The 14,000-nt window shown below is 32.9% G+C and overlaps 1 protein-coding gene across 2 annotated transcripts in view; it reads right to left on the bottom strand.

The window, feature by feature from the left end:
* Nucleotides 1-14,000, bottom strand: part of LOC132708361 (ankycorbin) — a 44,603-nt gene that overhangs the window by 27,763 nt on the left and 2,840 nt on the right. For both annotated transcript variants that reach the window (XR_009619902.1, XM_060680649.1), the window contains exon 2: nt 5,118-5,388. Coding sequence is in view for 1 of the 2 variants with exons in the window: in XM_060680649.1 (XP_060536632.1) it covers nt 5,118-5,324 (207 nt within the window). In the remaining variant the exon portion in view is untranslated. The remainder of the gene's footprint in view (nt 1-5,117; nt 5,389-14,000) is intronic.

The raw sequence follows: 14,000 nt of genomic DNA, 5'->3' as shown, positions 1-14,000 counted from the left end.
ACCAAAAATCCAGTTAATGGAAATGAACGCAAAGAAAGTCCTGGATACTCCCAATCGTTCAAAAATAAATATTGACGAAATATACCAGCTAAGACACTTAACAAAAAAAATAACTCCCATGGAACCAGCGAAAGAAGAAACAAATATATTCCAAATAATTGTTACTGTTTTTGGACTAATCATGGTCCTAATTTTAGTTTTCATCATTAAGAAGCTCTTCTTGGTATCCGGGGCAATGAGGCAGAGGACGCCTTAACCAGGGAGGGCTCCTCGCTTAGGCATATGGGATCAGAGCCCCGCTTGGAGATCGCCCCGTGTGTGAGGCGGGGAGCTCTCGAAGCCTGGGCGAGAGATCGGGCCGCGGTGGACTGGAAAGTTGCTCCGGGAATGAGGCAGGTGAGGCTTATGATGGATGGGCCCTCCCTCCCTCGAACCAGGAAGCTGCTTAGACTGACGAGAAGTGAGTGTAGAGCACTAACAAGGACCTACACAGGACGTTGCAGGATTGCTTGCTAGGCATTGGAGACGACCCGGAGTGCAGGTGGTGCATGGAAGGGGAGGAGACCCCATATCATCTGCTCACCGAGTGCCCTGCTTTGACATGGACAAGATGGGAGTCTATGGAACGGCCCTGATCGATCCGGACTGTATGGTATTGGGCTAAAGGAATTGCTGACCTTCTATATGAGGGGCGAATTCTGGACGCCCTCTAGAGCGGTCTGGGGTACAATGGGCCCATCTGGTGTCCTAAGTGCTTGGGCGCTCGCGAGGGCGCCCTCCTTTAATACCAATACCAATACCAATAAGCTCTTCTTGGAAAAGGGACGAAATCTGCCAAGAAGAAAATTTTGGAATCTTTTTCGAAAAAACGCTGCGTTATTTTCGAAAGTTAAGAAGGGAGAAATTATATGCCCCAAACTGCAGACGAAGCCCAAAACTAAGCGAAGATAACGTATCGCTGACACCGCATCGAAAGCCCTATTTATTCGATTGTCATATTGTAAAATTGGTTTTAATTATTCCAGCCTTTGTATCGGCTAGTCCAAATAAATTTTTATTTCGCTTTCTGTGTAACAAATGTTTTTAAAAACGAATTTTGCACATTTAAGTAACTGAATGATACTTTAGATGTATAGAAACTCTGATATTGTTTTATCTAGTTTCATTCAAGCAAACAAGCTTAAATATTTTTAAAAATCCGGTAACAATATTTTGTTCTAATCTATATTAAATAAATAACTTTTTTTGTTAAATTGTTACTTTTGGGACATCCTGTATTAATTTCTTTTTATTTACTTAAATATAATTATTTCTAAATATTTCTACATTTTGTGTAGTATTATTAAACCGTTTTCATGATTTAATTAAAAACTGTTTGTAAATATAGAGTTTTTTTGTGAACACACTGTATAGTAATTATATTGTATTAAAGTTTGATCTTCGCAATATTTTTTTCTTTTTATTGTTGTGTTTTTATTAATATTAAGTAAAATTTATTGGCATTACAAAAAAATCTAATTAATAAAACAGCTAGGGTTTCCCTGGCTGTGGGGCAAAAAACACTTGTTCCAATATTTAGTTCACATCATTTTTCGATTAGCAAAAAATTAATTAAATTGTAATCAACCGTAAAAATAATTCCATACATCATAAAGAATGGTGTTAATTTCATATTTAAAAGAATAATAAAAGAATTTCGGTCAAATGACATTTCATTCTCACAGTGCTTGTTCCAATGTATAATTGTTAAGGCCCTGACGACACAAATACTTTAAACTATTATTATTTCTAATGTTTAATAAAGATGATTATAAAAACAGCTAAAACTGTTTTTTGTAAAAATACTGATAAAACAACCTTATAATCTCATTTTGAAAAGAGACCGCTGATGTATTACGTTTTCACCGATAAAGAAACAAACAAACAACCGATCAGACTTTTCAATCAACGAGCCACGTAACCGCCCCTGTCTGCAGCGAAACTAAACCTAAACATTTAAGTTAACGAACTTGGCAAATTGAACTTGTAAGTTGCTATGACAATCCCCAATTATTAGTCGAAGGTCGGAAATAAAGAGCGTTCACCCTTACGTCGGAATACACAAACTAATCGGTAAAACGTTGATTTTTCGGTTGGGGGAGGGGGGTGGAGTTGGGAACGGTGCTCTAAAAATGAATCCCCTACTCATAGTTTTTTGATTATTGACTGTAACCCACTTATTGAGCCACAAAGAATTGAACAAATCTCGGAAATCGGAATTCATTTCTCTATTCATTTAGTTAATTTTAGTTAGTCCCATCAGTTGTGGATTTTAAGGTTTCCTATGAAAGTTCGGTGAACAATTTTTGCTGCATCAGTACTGATGACCATGACTATGTGACCATGCATATCTGTAGCTAGTACGAAATTTTGAGATAAACCGCGTGAAATAAAGTTTTAAAATTTTAAAATACTATAAACTGGCAGTTTTTAGCATACAATTTTTTTTTACAGAGGCAATAGTAAGTTGACATTTATTTCCAACCTAGCACCCACTCGAAATTAAATATGGTCGCAATTTTACCGGCTTTAAATCCTTACCAACTATAATAAATAACATAAATAATAACAACTGGCAGTTTTAGTTTTTTGACCTAACAATTATGAATTACAATTACAAATTTGAAACTAATTTGGACATGCTCCTGGAGAGCGCAAAATTCACGGCATTATTTACATAAATCGAATTTTTTATCTGTGAGTATGGTTCAATGTTTAATTTGTCATAGAAAAGGTACTCTTGTTTAGGCCGTCTAACTCTGTCGGTTTTGGCTTATATGCATTTAAAAAATGCATGGTATTTTTTGTTTTTTTTTATAAATAATTAAAAGATGAAAAGGTACAAAAAGCAATAAAACAACAATATTTACCAATTCAAATCAAATATTGAAATTATGTTCGTTCATTAAACACTTGCTCCACTCGTGTCAAATAAACTCGTGAGTCAAATGCCGTTTACCACACTTGTTGCATAATATGCTATCACCAAACGTGTTACATACTATACTTTTTCTACGACCGTTAGTTTTTTCGGTACATTTTTGCAAAACACCACGAATACATTCCCGTCAAAATTCAAGCCGTACGGTAAAATTTTCGAAAATATCCGATTGCGTACGGTATTATCCCGGAAATGTCCGAAAAGCTTGAGAAAGTATGAATATATATAATGTAATATGAATATGATTTGGATAAGCAGAAATTATGGCTCAGTTGTCGAAGTTAAATGGACTTTTGTAGAAAATTATGACGCTAGTATTTGAACCAGATGTGAATTTAAAGCATTATATAAACGAACGTTTTCTTTGGGCTTTCTTGATTACTGATTGATTAATTATCTTTATTAATTTATTCAACAAATTTACAGTTGACACCATTAGTTATATAAATAATGTTATTTGTATATAGATTTAGCGTATTTTATATTTTGTATCTTGCTGCTAAATATTGTTGGTAATTACTGATTCTGATGACGTCGCATTTTTATTAATGGAATATTTGTAATTTATTTAATTTATATATTTTTTTAAGTTTGGTAACTTATGAATGCTTGGTTAAGCAAACAGCTATTCTGCTCTTCACCCAGTTAAAAACAAAGGGGTTTCTATTCTATGATACTATATTATTGTTCGTTTTTGATGAGAATTATAAATAACGCCGCTACACCCTCTTCGATTTGTTATCGATTAAATTTTTACAATTCAATATCAAAAAAAATAATTGAACATAAATAAAATTTAAATTTAAAATTAAGTATAAAAGGGAACTATTTATTTTCAAACCTTGTTATAAGAACTATAGGGATTAATTTCATTACTTTTTTTTAAATTTACCTTGATCAGTTTTATTTATTGTCACATACCGATTAGTAGAGTAGCTGATGGAGAGCAAATACGTTTCTTTTTATTCAGTTTTCACAAGTTCTTTATTTTTAAATCTTTAAAATATTTTAATATATAACCCACTTTTAGTGATTTAATTCTATACAATTCAACTCAATGATGACAAGTTAAGTGAAATTGTAGTAACTAGGAGTAAGTGTGCATTTTTTCCTTGAAAATATTCAAAAACAAAATGACATAATAATGTATTATCCATTTACCAAAATCTTGCTTTTTATTGCGTTACAAAACATGGCCTAAATTTTGAGGTATTTTTCTTAAAATTAGAAACTCTTGGACTATTTATTTACTTATAATTTTTCTTGCATACAGTAAAAGGTAATAAAAAACATGCCCTATGTAACAAAAAAGGCTTTGTTGTTGTTTGTAAAAGATATTTTTTTACACGACATTTAAATGACTATTGAAATTAAACACATTTTGTAGTATAGCAATTAGAGTCTACCCTCGGGTAGTTCGGTGGTAGTTAATAGTCAATAGTGGTTAATTTTTCATAAAGATAAGAGAAGTCAACGCCACAGTCTGGAAGCTTTAACAAATCTGCCAATGACCTCTTATTCTGAAGAGTTAAAATTTTGAATTTTGATTGAATAAGACTGTAATTATGATTTTTTTATGTTTGTATTTATTGTGAATCCAAGATACCTTAATATATATTTTTTCCTTTATCCAAGCTTTATAACTTATGTTCCAAAGAATGGAAGCAAAAGAAAACTTACTATAACGCAATAAGAGGGTTTTTTAAATCTTTTGAGTTTCTTTTAATGAAGCCGGTCATTCTATTTGATTCACTAATGATTTCCTCCATGTGAGCTTTAAATGTGCACCTTTAAAGTAGTATAATTCCCAAAAATCCATAATCTGCTCCACTCGCTTTAAAGATGACGAATTTATTTTATTCATACTTTTGATAAAATAAATGCAATATCATTGTGTAGGATTCAAGAACAGGTTTTTATTTTGGCAGTACAATTCTAATGGCAAAAGGTCGGCGTTTTTGATTATGATGACAGTGTATCATTGTTCGATTTTTTTTTAAATAACAGGCCGTAGGCCAAATAAATTTAATCCCGGTAGCGTGAAAGCTTTCCGTGCAAACTCCCTCCTCCCCTGCGGTCCCCCAAGAGTTCCACGACTGTTTCGTTGTCGATTACAAGCGCACTACGACCTACTGACCTGAAACCGGACGATGTGTCGGACACAGTCGACGTCACCCTGTTGAGCGGCATACATTAAAGCCGTAGCGCCGTTCCGGCGGCGTCTCCGGCGTCGGTGGCGGCGTCCGCGTACCCACCGTCGTCTGTTGCGGTCACTACTGGTCACCGTTACCGTTTTCGATGAGGTCGGCTTCGGCGTGGACGCGGCCGCGCCGCTGCTACACATTTCGGGACACCGCCTGCTCTTCGACACGGACGTCCTTCACACCGCCACTCGCCGTCGATGACGTCTGTAATCGGACGCCACGATAACGATAAGGAACGAGCGCGTTTGACTAATCATTTTCCCCGCCCCCCACACCCCCCACCATCGGAAACAAAAGCAGACTGCGTCGCACAGTCTAAGAATTTGCTAAGTTATGGGAGCAAAATTCAATTTTTTTTATGACTTTTATTAATATCTGTTCAACCAGACCCAAATAGCATGACGGAAATCAAAAACCATTGAAAATACAGGGCACGTTAGTAAGGAAAGTTTTAAATAATTTTAACCAAATTAAGTAGAGTTTTCTATTTTGATATAAAGGAAAAGTGATTTTTTTTCATTTGATTTATTTGATTTGATTGTGTATTTCTCATCATTCTTAGGGTCACAAAAGCAAAATTATATTACTTTTAATAGTAGACCATGATCGCTCTCAGAAGACCTTAAAAAAATCACAACATTTGACAGCCAAATTATTGCTTTGGAAAAATAAATGGCCTTATTGCCAAATACTTTTATTAGAGTTCTCCAAACTATTTACCGTTTTTACAACCTGTTATGGTTTTGACTTCGGAATGACTTTAAGACCCGCCTGTTGTAAAGCGGCGTGTAGCACAAGCCACGAACGCATTTAAGATGTTAGCGGACAAGAACTGTGCCGTGCGGACTGTTGTATTTCAGAGTAGGGAAATTTTCTTTGTTTAAACTGTTATATTAATTCATATTAGTGTGTTTTTTATAAATCTTTCTAAAACAGTGCCTACTAGAGACACCTCGAATTCAAGTTGAATTTGCCCATTAGATAACTTGATCTCCTACATTAAATCAAATTAGAAAGTTTAAACTGATTTCCAATTTAAGGGTTTAACATAATGGCTCTAAAATATCTTCCTAGAAAAGTAATAAAAAATCTTATGTAGATAACTGATTTATAATTGATGTTTTTCCAGTTTGCTATTGGTTCATTTGCCTGAAATCGCTGTCATTTTTATGAAACAATATTTTCTTATCCGTCCAAGCTTTGGAATTATCTCTATTCCGTCTTGTGTTTGTAATTAGTAATTACCACCTTACTGTTATTCATTTGTTTTTCAAGTCTCAGTGTGACAATTATATTGAGGTACCATATACATTTTATTGCAATATATTTCTTACCAAATACTAACATTATTCAATTTTGTTACTCACTTGCGATGTAAAACGACGAAGAAGTTGAGATTGTGGTCGATGACGTAATTACAATTTTAAATATGTTTCTATTTCTGAAATCGACATCTGGGGAAAATGGAGGCATGAAATTAACGTCCGAGATGACTAAAACACCGTATGGTAGTACGTAACACAGCTGTCAATGGTGTCCAAGAAAAAAAAACGCGGAAAGATTGTGGGGTCCCAAAAAGTCTACTTGAAAGGCACCATGCCGGAATAGTGAGAAGGTTGATATGAGGCCTATAAGAAGAATATTGTTATAACAATTAAAACTTTACATGAAGAGTTGCGTAGTGTTTTGAACATTGACTCTTGCCAAAAGATTTTGCGTGCTTTCATACGAATAATTGGTTTTTATTTTTTTTGTTTTTATTGATAGCGACGATACTGCCAAGAAAGAATCGACTGATGGTAACGTTCGTTAGATGTGGGAGTTTAGCGGGGCAAACAAACTATCATACTACATGCGGTCTATGAAGCTGGTTGGATAGATAACGTTTTGTTGCTTTCTGCAACATATGTCAAAGGAACAAAGGTTGACTACAACGAAAATATGACAACAGATATCTCTGCAAAATGGTTCTCTGAAAAATTGCTTCCACCATATCACTGCAATTTTAATCCGCTAGAACTAATATGGAGACAGCTGAAACATAGTTTAAGAAGAAATAACACCTCACCGAAATTTAGTTCTGGGGCAATAGAATTGATGAGAAGTGAAGTAGAAAAAATATCTGCTTCTAGTTGGAAAAATATGTAGAACGCGTCATCGAAGAAGAAAATATTTACTGAAGTCGGCTAGCGCCAGAATTAATTATTAATGTGGGGGAAGAGTGCAGTGACGGTAGAAATAAATAAAATATAAATAAAAATAAATATTCTGACATTGTTTTATAGCTAAATTTACTCCTTCATTTATATTTAAAATAACAGTTCAACTTCAGTTACAGTTTAATTTAATTATTTTATTATATTTATTTATTTATTTATTTATTTATATGTTAAAGTGTTACACATCGTGTCCTAGTAATACGAGAAGCTGGGTAGATGTATTGAAATGGCTACACTGAAAAATTACAATGAAATAGGAAGATATTTCGAAGACTGCTTGCCAATTTATTGGAGTTTGGCTCATTTCAAAAACCAGTTACTAAAATCTAGAAAATCTGCCGCTCATTTTAAATACAAATTTCAAATATGCCAAGCACCGATGTCATTAATGCTCCATCTAATAATGAAAATATTCGATATAATGCCCATAAGAAAATTTAAAAATATCTGGTAATACTATTTTTTCTTAATAGCAGACAAAAATGGAAAATACATCTTCTAATATTTTCTACAATTTCTCAGAAACTATTTTCTTTTCTATGCTATCCCATCCTTATATTGGATACACTGTATAATGAGGGAAGTAGCCCTGTTTTACCTTAACTTGATGCCAATACTCTATACAAAAAATAAGATTTTTTTAATAGCTTCTGTAAAATAGCCAATTATGCATGAATCAAGAATGCGGAAAACATTACTTTACCAGTTGAGATTCGTTTCCTGCGGATCCGAGTCGGACATTTCCAGGATATTACCGCATGGGTTTGGGAGCAATCGGATGTTTTCGGAGATATTATGGCACGACTTGAATTTTGACTTTTTCAATTCGGTATAAAAAGGTACCCAAAAAGTAACAGTCGTAGAAAAAGTATAGTATGCCCTTCTGTAAAATACCTAATAATATACCGATTGAGCGTGAAGGAAGCGTTACTTAACCAAGTGAGTTTCTTGTCCCACGGATCCGAGCCACTACGGACATTTCCCGGATATTACCGCACGAGTTTGGGAGCAATGTTTTCGGAGATTTTACCGCATGTCTTGAATTTTGACGTTTGTCAGTGAATATATTCGTGTTCTTTAACAAAAATGTACACAAAAATGGTCGTAGAGAAAATATGCAACACGTTGCATACTTTTTGCACACTTGTTGCATAATATAGTATTATCACTCTTGTTGCATACTTATTTCATTTATTAAAATGCCTTGCTAGTATTTCTCTAAATATTTCCCATAAAATAAGAAATAGTTCCTTACATTTATAAGTAAACAAATCGAAGACGTGCTTCGTACTTATTTTCTTGTTTTGTGTAATTGTGCTTGGTATTATCTAGACTAGATTTCTAAAGAACGCTCAGAGGCATCGGATGTGGGTTGAATTATCTCTTGTCGGAGGAGTTTAAACGGCAGTGAAATTAAACCCGAAGTTCTGACTAAGAACTTTAATGACAAGAAATCATGCTTCACATAATACAATTAACAAAAATGGATAAACGGAAAGATAATCAATCTACGCTATGTAGATCGGGACTCTGGCAAATACTCCGGCGCGGCGCGGGCAAAGTATGTCATGTTTCGGGAATCATTTTCTCTCACCTTACATGGTTACCATAGCAATTATTTATTTTTATATGATGAATGGTACGTGCCATTAGTTGTATTTAGGGAAAATTATTCAACATATTGGCCATTTACATAGTTCCTCATTCTAATTTCTAAATTAAAATTACCACCCCATTGTTGTATGTAAAAAAATTTTTTGTTTCGCAATGTTTTTATTTCGCGACAGAGAATCCCAAAAAAAATTTGGGGTATTAAAAAATGCCTGATTTAAAAATTAAATTTATACTTTTCTTTCAAAAACACTAAAATTTTGAAATCTGATTAATTCATTAATTATTTATTTTGTTTATCTCCCTATTTTAAACAAGCAATTAATTAGCCAATACTCCGTAACTGCGTTAATATTTTGTATTCTCTATTAGTAATTTAACAAAATTTTGAAAATGATGAAATAATTTGTCACCTCCTATTTATTTATAGTTGTAGGATCTGGCAAAAGTTGGTCGTAAGTGACAAGCTTTTCTGATTAATCAAATATGTTCCAATAAATATAGTTCAATAAATGAAAATATTGAAGATAATACCACTAGAATAAAATGATTTTAAGTAAGTAGGTACTTTCATTAATTACCATAAATTTCTAACATACATATAACAAATAACATACATATAAAAATCAGTCGCTACAAAAGTACAAGAACCAAACCATAGAAAAGACAAAATTTATTCAGCAAAGGTTTTTAAATTAGCCCATGATTAAGTAGTTGAGTAGCTTATGTTTCTTTAATATTTGCGATCTTGAAAAATCCATTAACTTAATATTGACTTTTTTTATTATTAAAATAGCGCTTACTTTGGTTGGTTTTTGGAAATGAAATTAACAAGTAGATTTACGAAGCACTAAAAAGTTAGATTTTAATCACTTCTAATGTAAACACGACGTAAATGACTCCGGTTGCTATTACCTGCCATTTTTCCTAATTGTGGGAATGGAAAACTTTTAAATAAAGTTTTGCTTAATAGCTTTATAAAGCTTTGATTGAATTTATAGAAATGTTGTTTTGTGATATTTGTTGTTTAATGAACAGGGCATAAAATTTGTATTTTCCATAGTCTACTCATAAAAGAAATAAAATTAAAGATACAGTCTTCGCATTTAAAATAGCTCTTATGAAATTGAAAAAACGACTAATTTTTAAATTAAACTGTATGATTTATTTATGCGAAATTATGTTAATCCTTAACCGGACCGGAAAAGTTTAAAATGGACACAAAGCACTAAAGTACTAAAACCCCTTGTTGCAAGTGCCAAATAGGTTAGATAACATAAGTATATTAACCCATTCGCACCCGAACCAATTTTATCTTGCATATAGTGACTGCAAATTTAACGGTTGGTAAAATTACGAGGTCGTTTGTTTCTTAATGGCCTTTAGGGACCTGAGTTTAAAACAAAATGTAAAAGCGACCATCAAGGCATTTGTTCAATAGCTGAAATATAAAAATATCACAGTGCCAAGCGCCAAGAATAGGAGAATTCTGCAGTCTAAATAACTATTTCATAGATAACTTAGGGGGCGAGCTAACGACCGTTAGCTTTTGGGTAAATTTTTACCAGACAACATGAATACATTCACTGACATGACCGTCAGAATTGACAAACGTCATCCGATTGCTCCCAAACCTGTGCGGTAAAATCCCGGAAATGTCCGAAGTGACTCGGATCCGTTGAAAACGAAACTAAAGTGCTCATAGACAGTTTTCGCACGCTAGATCGGTGTATAATTAGGTATTCAAATAAAAAAATAAACAAACCGTTCTGGTATATGCCTGCAAAACTTAACGAATGGAAGGAAAGTTTTAATCATAGCACTTCATTCAGCAATGAAGGCCTTAAATATAGAAAAAAATTGACTAAAAAACCAACAAATAATTCAATATAAAAATTGTAGTTTGCTAATATTGACTAACTCAGTGCAGAAAATCTATATTTGGCTTATCAAAAGCATCTTTAGGTGATTCCCTTTCCTAGTATGGACACAAAAACAGTTTCGAGTTATTAATAGTAGCAAGAAAATTATCAGAAGTAAGAAATGCCAGCGTGCAAAATAAGAACATGAGGACAATCTACAGGGTTTGAGTCTAAAAAAAAAAAACATCTAAACAAGTGTTTTTTGATCGGTATGTGGTTAAGGTTACTACAATTTTCTCCAATGGCCATAACTGCCTTTTAGAACGTAGATGAAGCTTCAATATTCGGTATGCAAAATAATAAAATTCAAATATAAATCTTTACTGGCAACTAACAGCAGTTTGTTATTTTGTTAATGGTGTCCTATACTCCAATTTGATTTGATAGTTTTATTCTTATTGCATACGCTATCACTGTTGATTTGTTATTTTGTTTATGGTGTAATGTGTTACAAGCGTAGTGATAAAATACGGATTGAAATCCAAACAAAAAACGTAGTGATAGATCATAAGAAATTGTAGGAACAAAATGTGAAACTGTAATTGCAAACTGAAACGCAAATTTTATTAATGAGATTGAAATCTATTCTTTACAGGCGCTGCAGAATGAGTATGTTATATTTACTGAAAAAAATGTTATTAATGACGTTTACATTCGAATTTAGTTAAAATTTAAAAAGGATTGTATAATTCCCACTAAATATACAAGATTAAAAAGCGGAAATAAAAAATCTCCAAAATTTGTTCCCACTTTTAATTCAACTTTTGAGGTTGGAAAAATACGAAAAAAAAATGTTTTTAAAAATAGTCATCCGGTTGAAATTCAGTGAGAGAGAGAGAGAAAGTGACGATCGGCACTCTATGATAAAAAAACATTTCTTTTGTTACCCTAAAAAAATAATTAAAAATTCAATATTCTATACAAGATGTTCCATTAATAAGAATTGACAACCAGCCGAAATTTAGTATTAATAAAAAACAATTGACAGGAAGTGCTGAGCCCAAAAAGAAATGAAGCTTTCGTTTTTACTTTTTTTTTTAGTTATCTAGGATGTCAAAAGCCTACGGCACAATTATGGAAAATATGCTATTACTACTTAAAACAAGGAAGTATCGGACAGCTTGGTATGTTCTTCATGTTTTATGTACTAGTCAAACGAAAGCTTTGGCAAAGCTCGCGTGCAAAACGTTTCCGCTCAAAATATGGGTCACTTTTACTGGTCAGGGACACACCGTCGTGATTACCTACAGGCATTCAATTAGTCAAAATACTTTTTTGGGGTTCCATGTTAATCGTCAGTGTGGTTATTATTATTTTTACAATACCTTTTTGGCGATATTTTTCTGAATGTAGCAAAAAGAATAAAAATCGCAATCTGTCCTGTAACCCTTTTCCAGCCCTAACCACTTCCTTAAGTCTTCTAACCATCCGCTTAATTGTTGAATGATTAACAGCTAGTAAATTGGCCACATAACCCATATTTCTTCACTCTTCTAGCAAAGTTGAAACTCTTGCATTGCTTAAATGACGTACTAGGTTAATCTTTTCGTAACGTTGTTAAATATTGTCCAGTAAACTAATCCACACAAAAGAATAACCAACACTCAAACAGCAATTTGAAATAATAGACTTATCACTTATCAACCTGGAAAAAATGACGTGAACTACTTAACTTTTTTAACTTAACTAAATGGCACAGTAATAAAAACTGTACAAAAATAACAAAAGCAACTAAGATTTCTAATAATAAATGCAAATATTTGGGGGTTAATTGGTTAAGTCAGAAAATGTAAATGGTGCCTTAATTTTGAACAGGAGTTTATAACAAATGACGATCATAGCTTCAGTCCATGGTTTCCTCGATTTTTATACAAGCTCTACGTGCAATGTGAAAACTTTTAGAAGGTGCAAAAATATACAACGTGTTCGGGTTTTAAATGAGCTATTATGCCGTTAATATTAACACTAGATTACATTTGAATGAACTGTATATTTCAAAAAATATATCTGAAAATCTGCAACGCACTGAAAATTTATGAGGTGTTTTCAGGATGTTTCGACACTTTTTCGGAGCTTCTTGGTTATAACCATATCAAATTTTTAACTTTAAAAAACTATTTGCAAAGTAGAACTATGTATGTTGGTGCTAATGGAATCAGGCGTGCTTGGTTGTGATTTCTGGGGTTCCGCAGGGTTCACACTTGGGTCCCTTGCTCTTTGCATTATTTTAAAAGGACACAGCAACTTGTTTTCTGAATTCTGAGAGTGCGTATTCATTTTATGCTCATGACCTGAATATTTGTATTGTCGTTAATTAGCCTTTAGACATAGTAAAATAGAAAACATTTTAAACTTTCAACCTCATTATAGATCAAAAAAGACTGCTTAATGTAGCAGACTTGATTCTAATGGTGCAAAAATATATAACGATGCCATCTATTATCCGCAGAAAGATAACAAACCATACAAATGTATTTATAACTTTAAATTCCCAAATATCGTTACTAAAGCAGCTGATTGATAATTATTATTTTGCAACTTCTACCCTACTTCGTAATCAAAGCTAATTATAGCGATTAATAATCTTATATTGGAATGTCAAAGACTGATAAATTTCTTGGATAATTTAGAGAACCCAATAGTATTTGCTCATACCGATGCTTTCCATAATTCAATAGCATCTGTCTCGGAAAATGATAAAATTAATGTATGGCATAAACCAATTATTAAAATTTAATCATACATTATGTTTTTACGAATTTCTGGGAACTCAAGTGACGTTTACAGATAGTAAAATAATTATTGCTATTCACCTCCCTATCTTCAGGCTTAAACATTTTTCTTTTTATCACCTTCCTGTTTTCCTGTCTTCCAAAATTACACGATAATTACGGCACAATATTCATACTTCTCAAACTTGTCTTTGCTTATGATAATTGACCCAGATGATTTTTAGTTACCTTTGCATAACTTTATGTTTATTAACTTTTTAAATGTATTTTTTTACCATTTTTCACATAAAAAAATCACTAAAAGCTACTCTCTTTGAAATATCACTTTTGTT

Source organism: Cylas formicarius, unplaced genomic scaffold (assembly GCF_029955315.1).
Source record: "Cylas formicarius isolate icCylForm1 unplaced genomic scaffold, icCylForm1.1 PGA_scaffold_10__41_contigs__length_53128322, whole genome shotgun sequence".
Classification (NCBI taxonomy): domain Eukaryota; kingdom Metazoa; phylum Arthropoda; class Insecta; order Coleoptera; family Brentidae; genus Cylas; species Cylas formicarius.
This window is presented reverse-complemented; position numbering and strand designations above follow the sequence as displayed.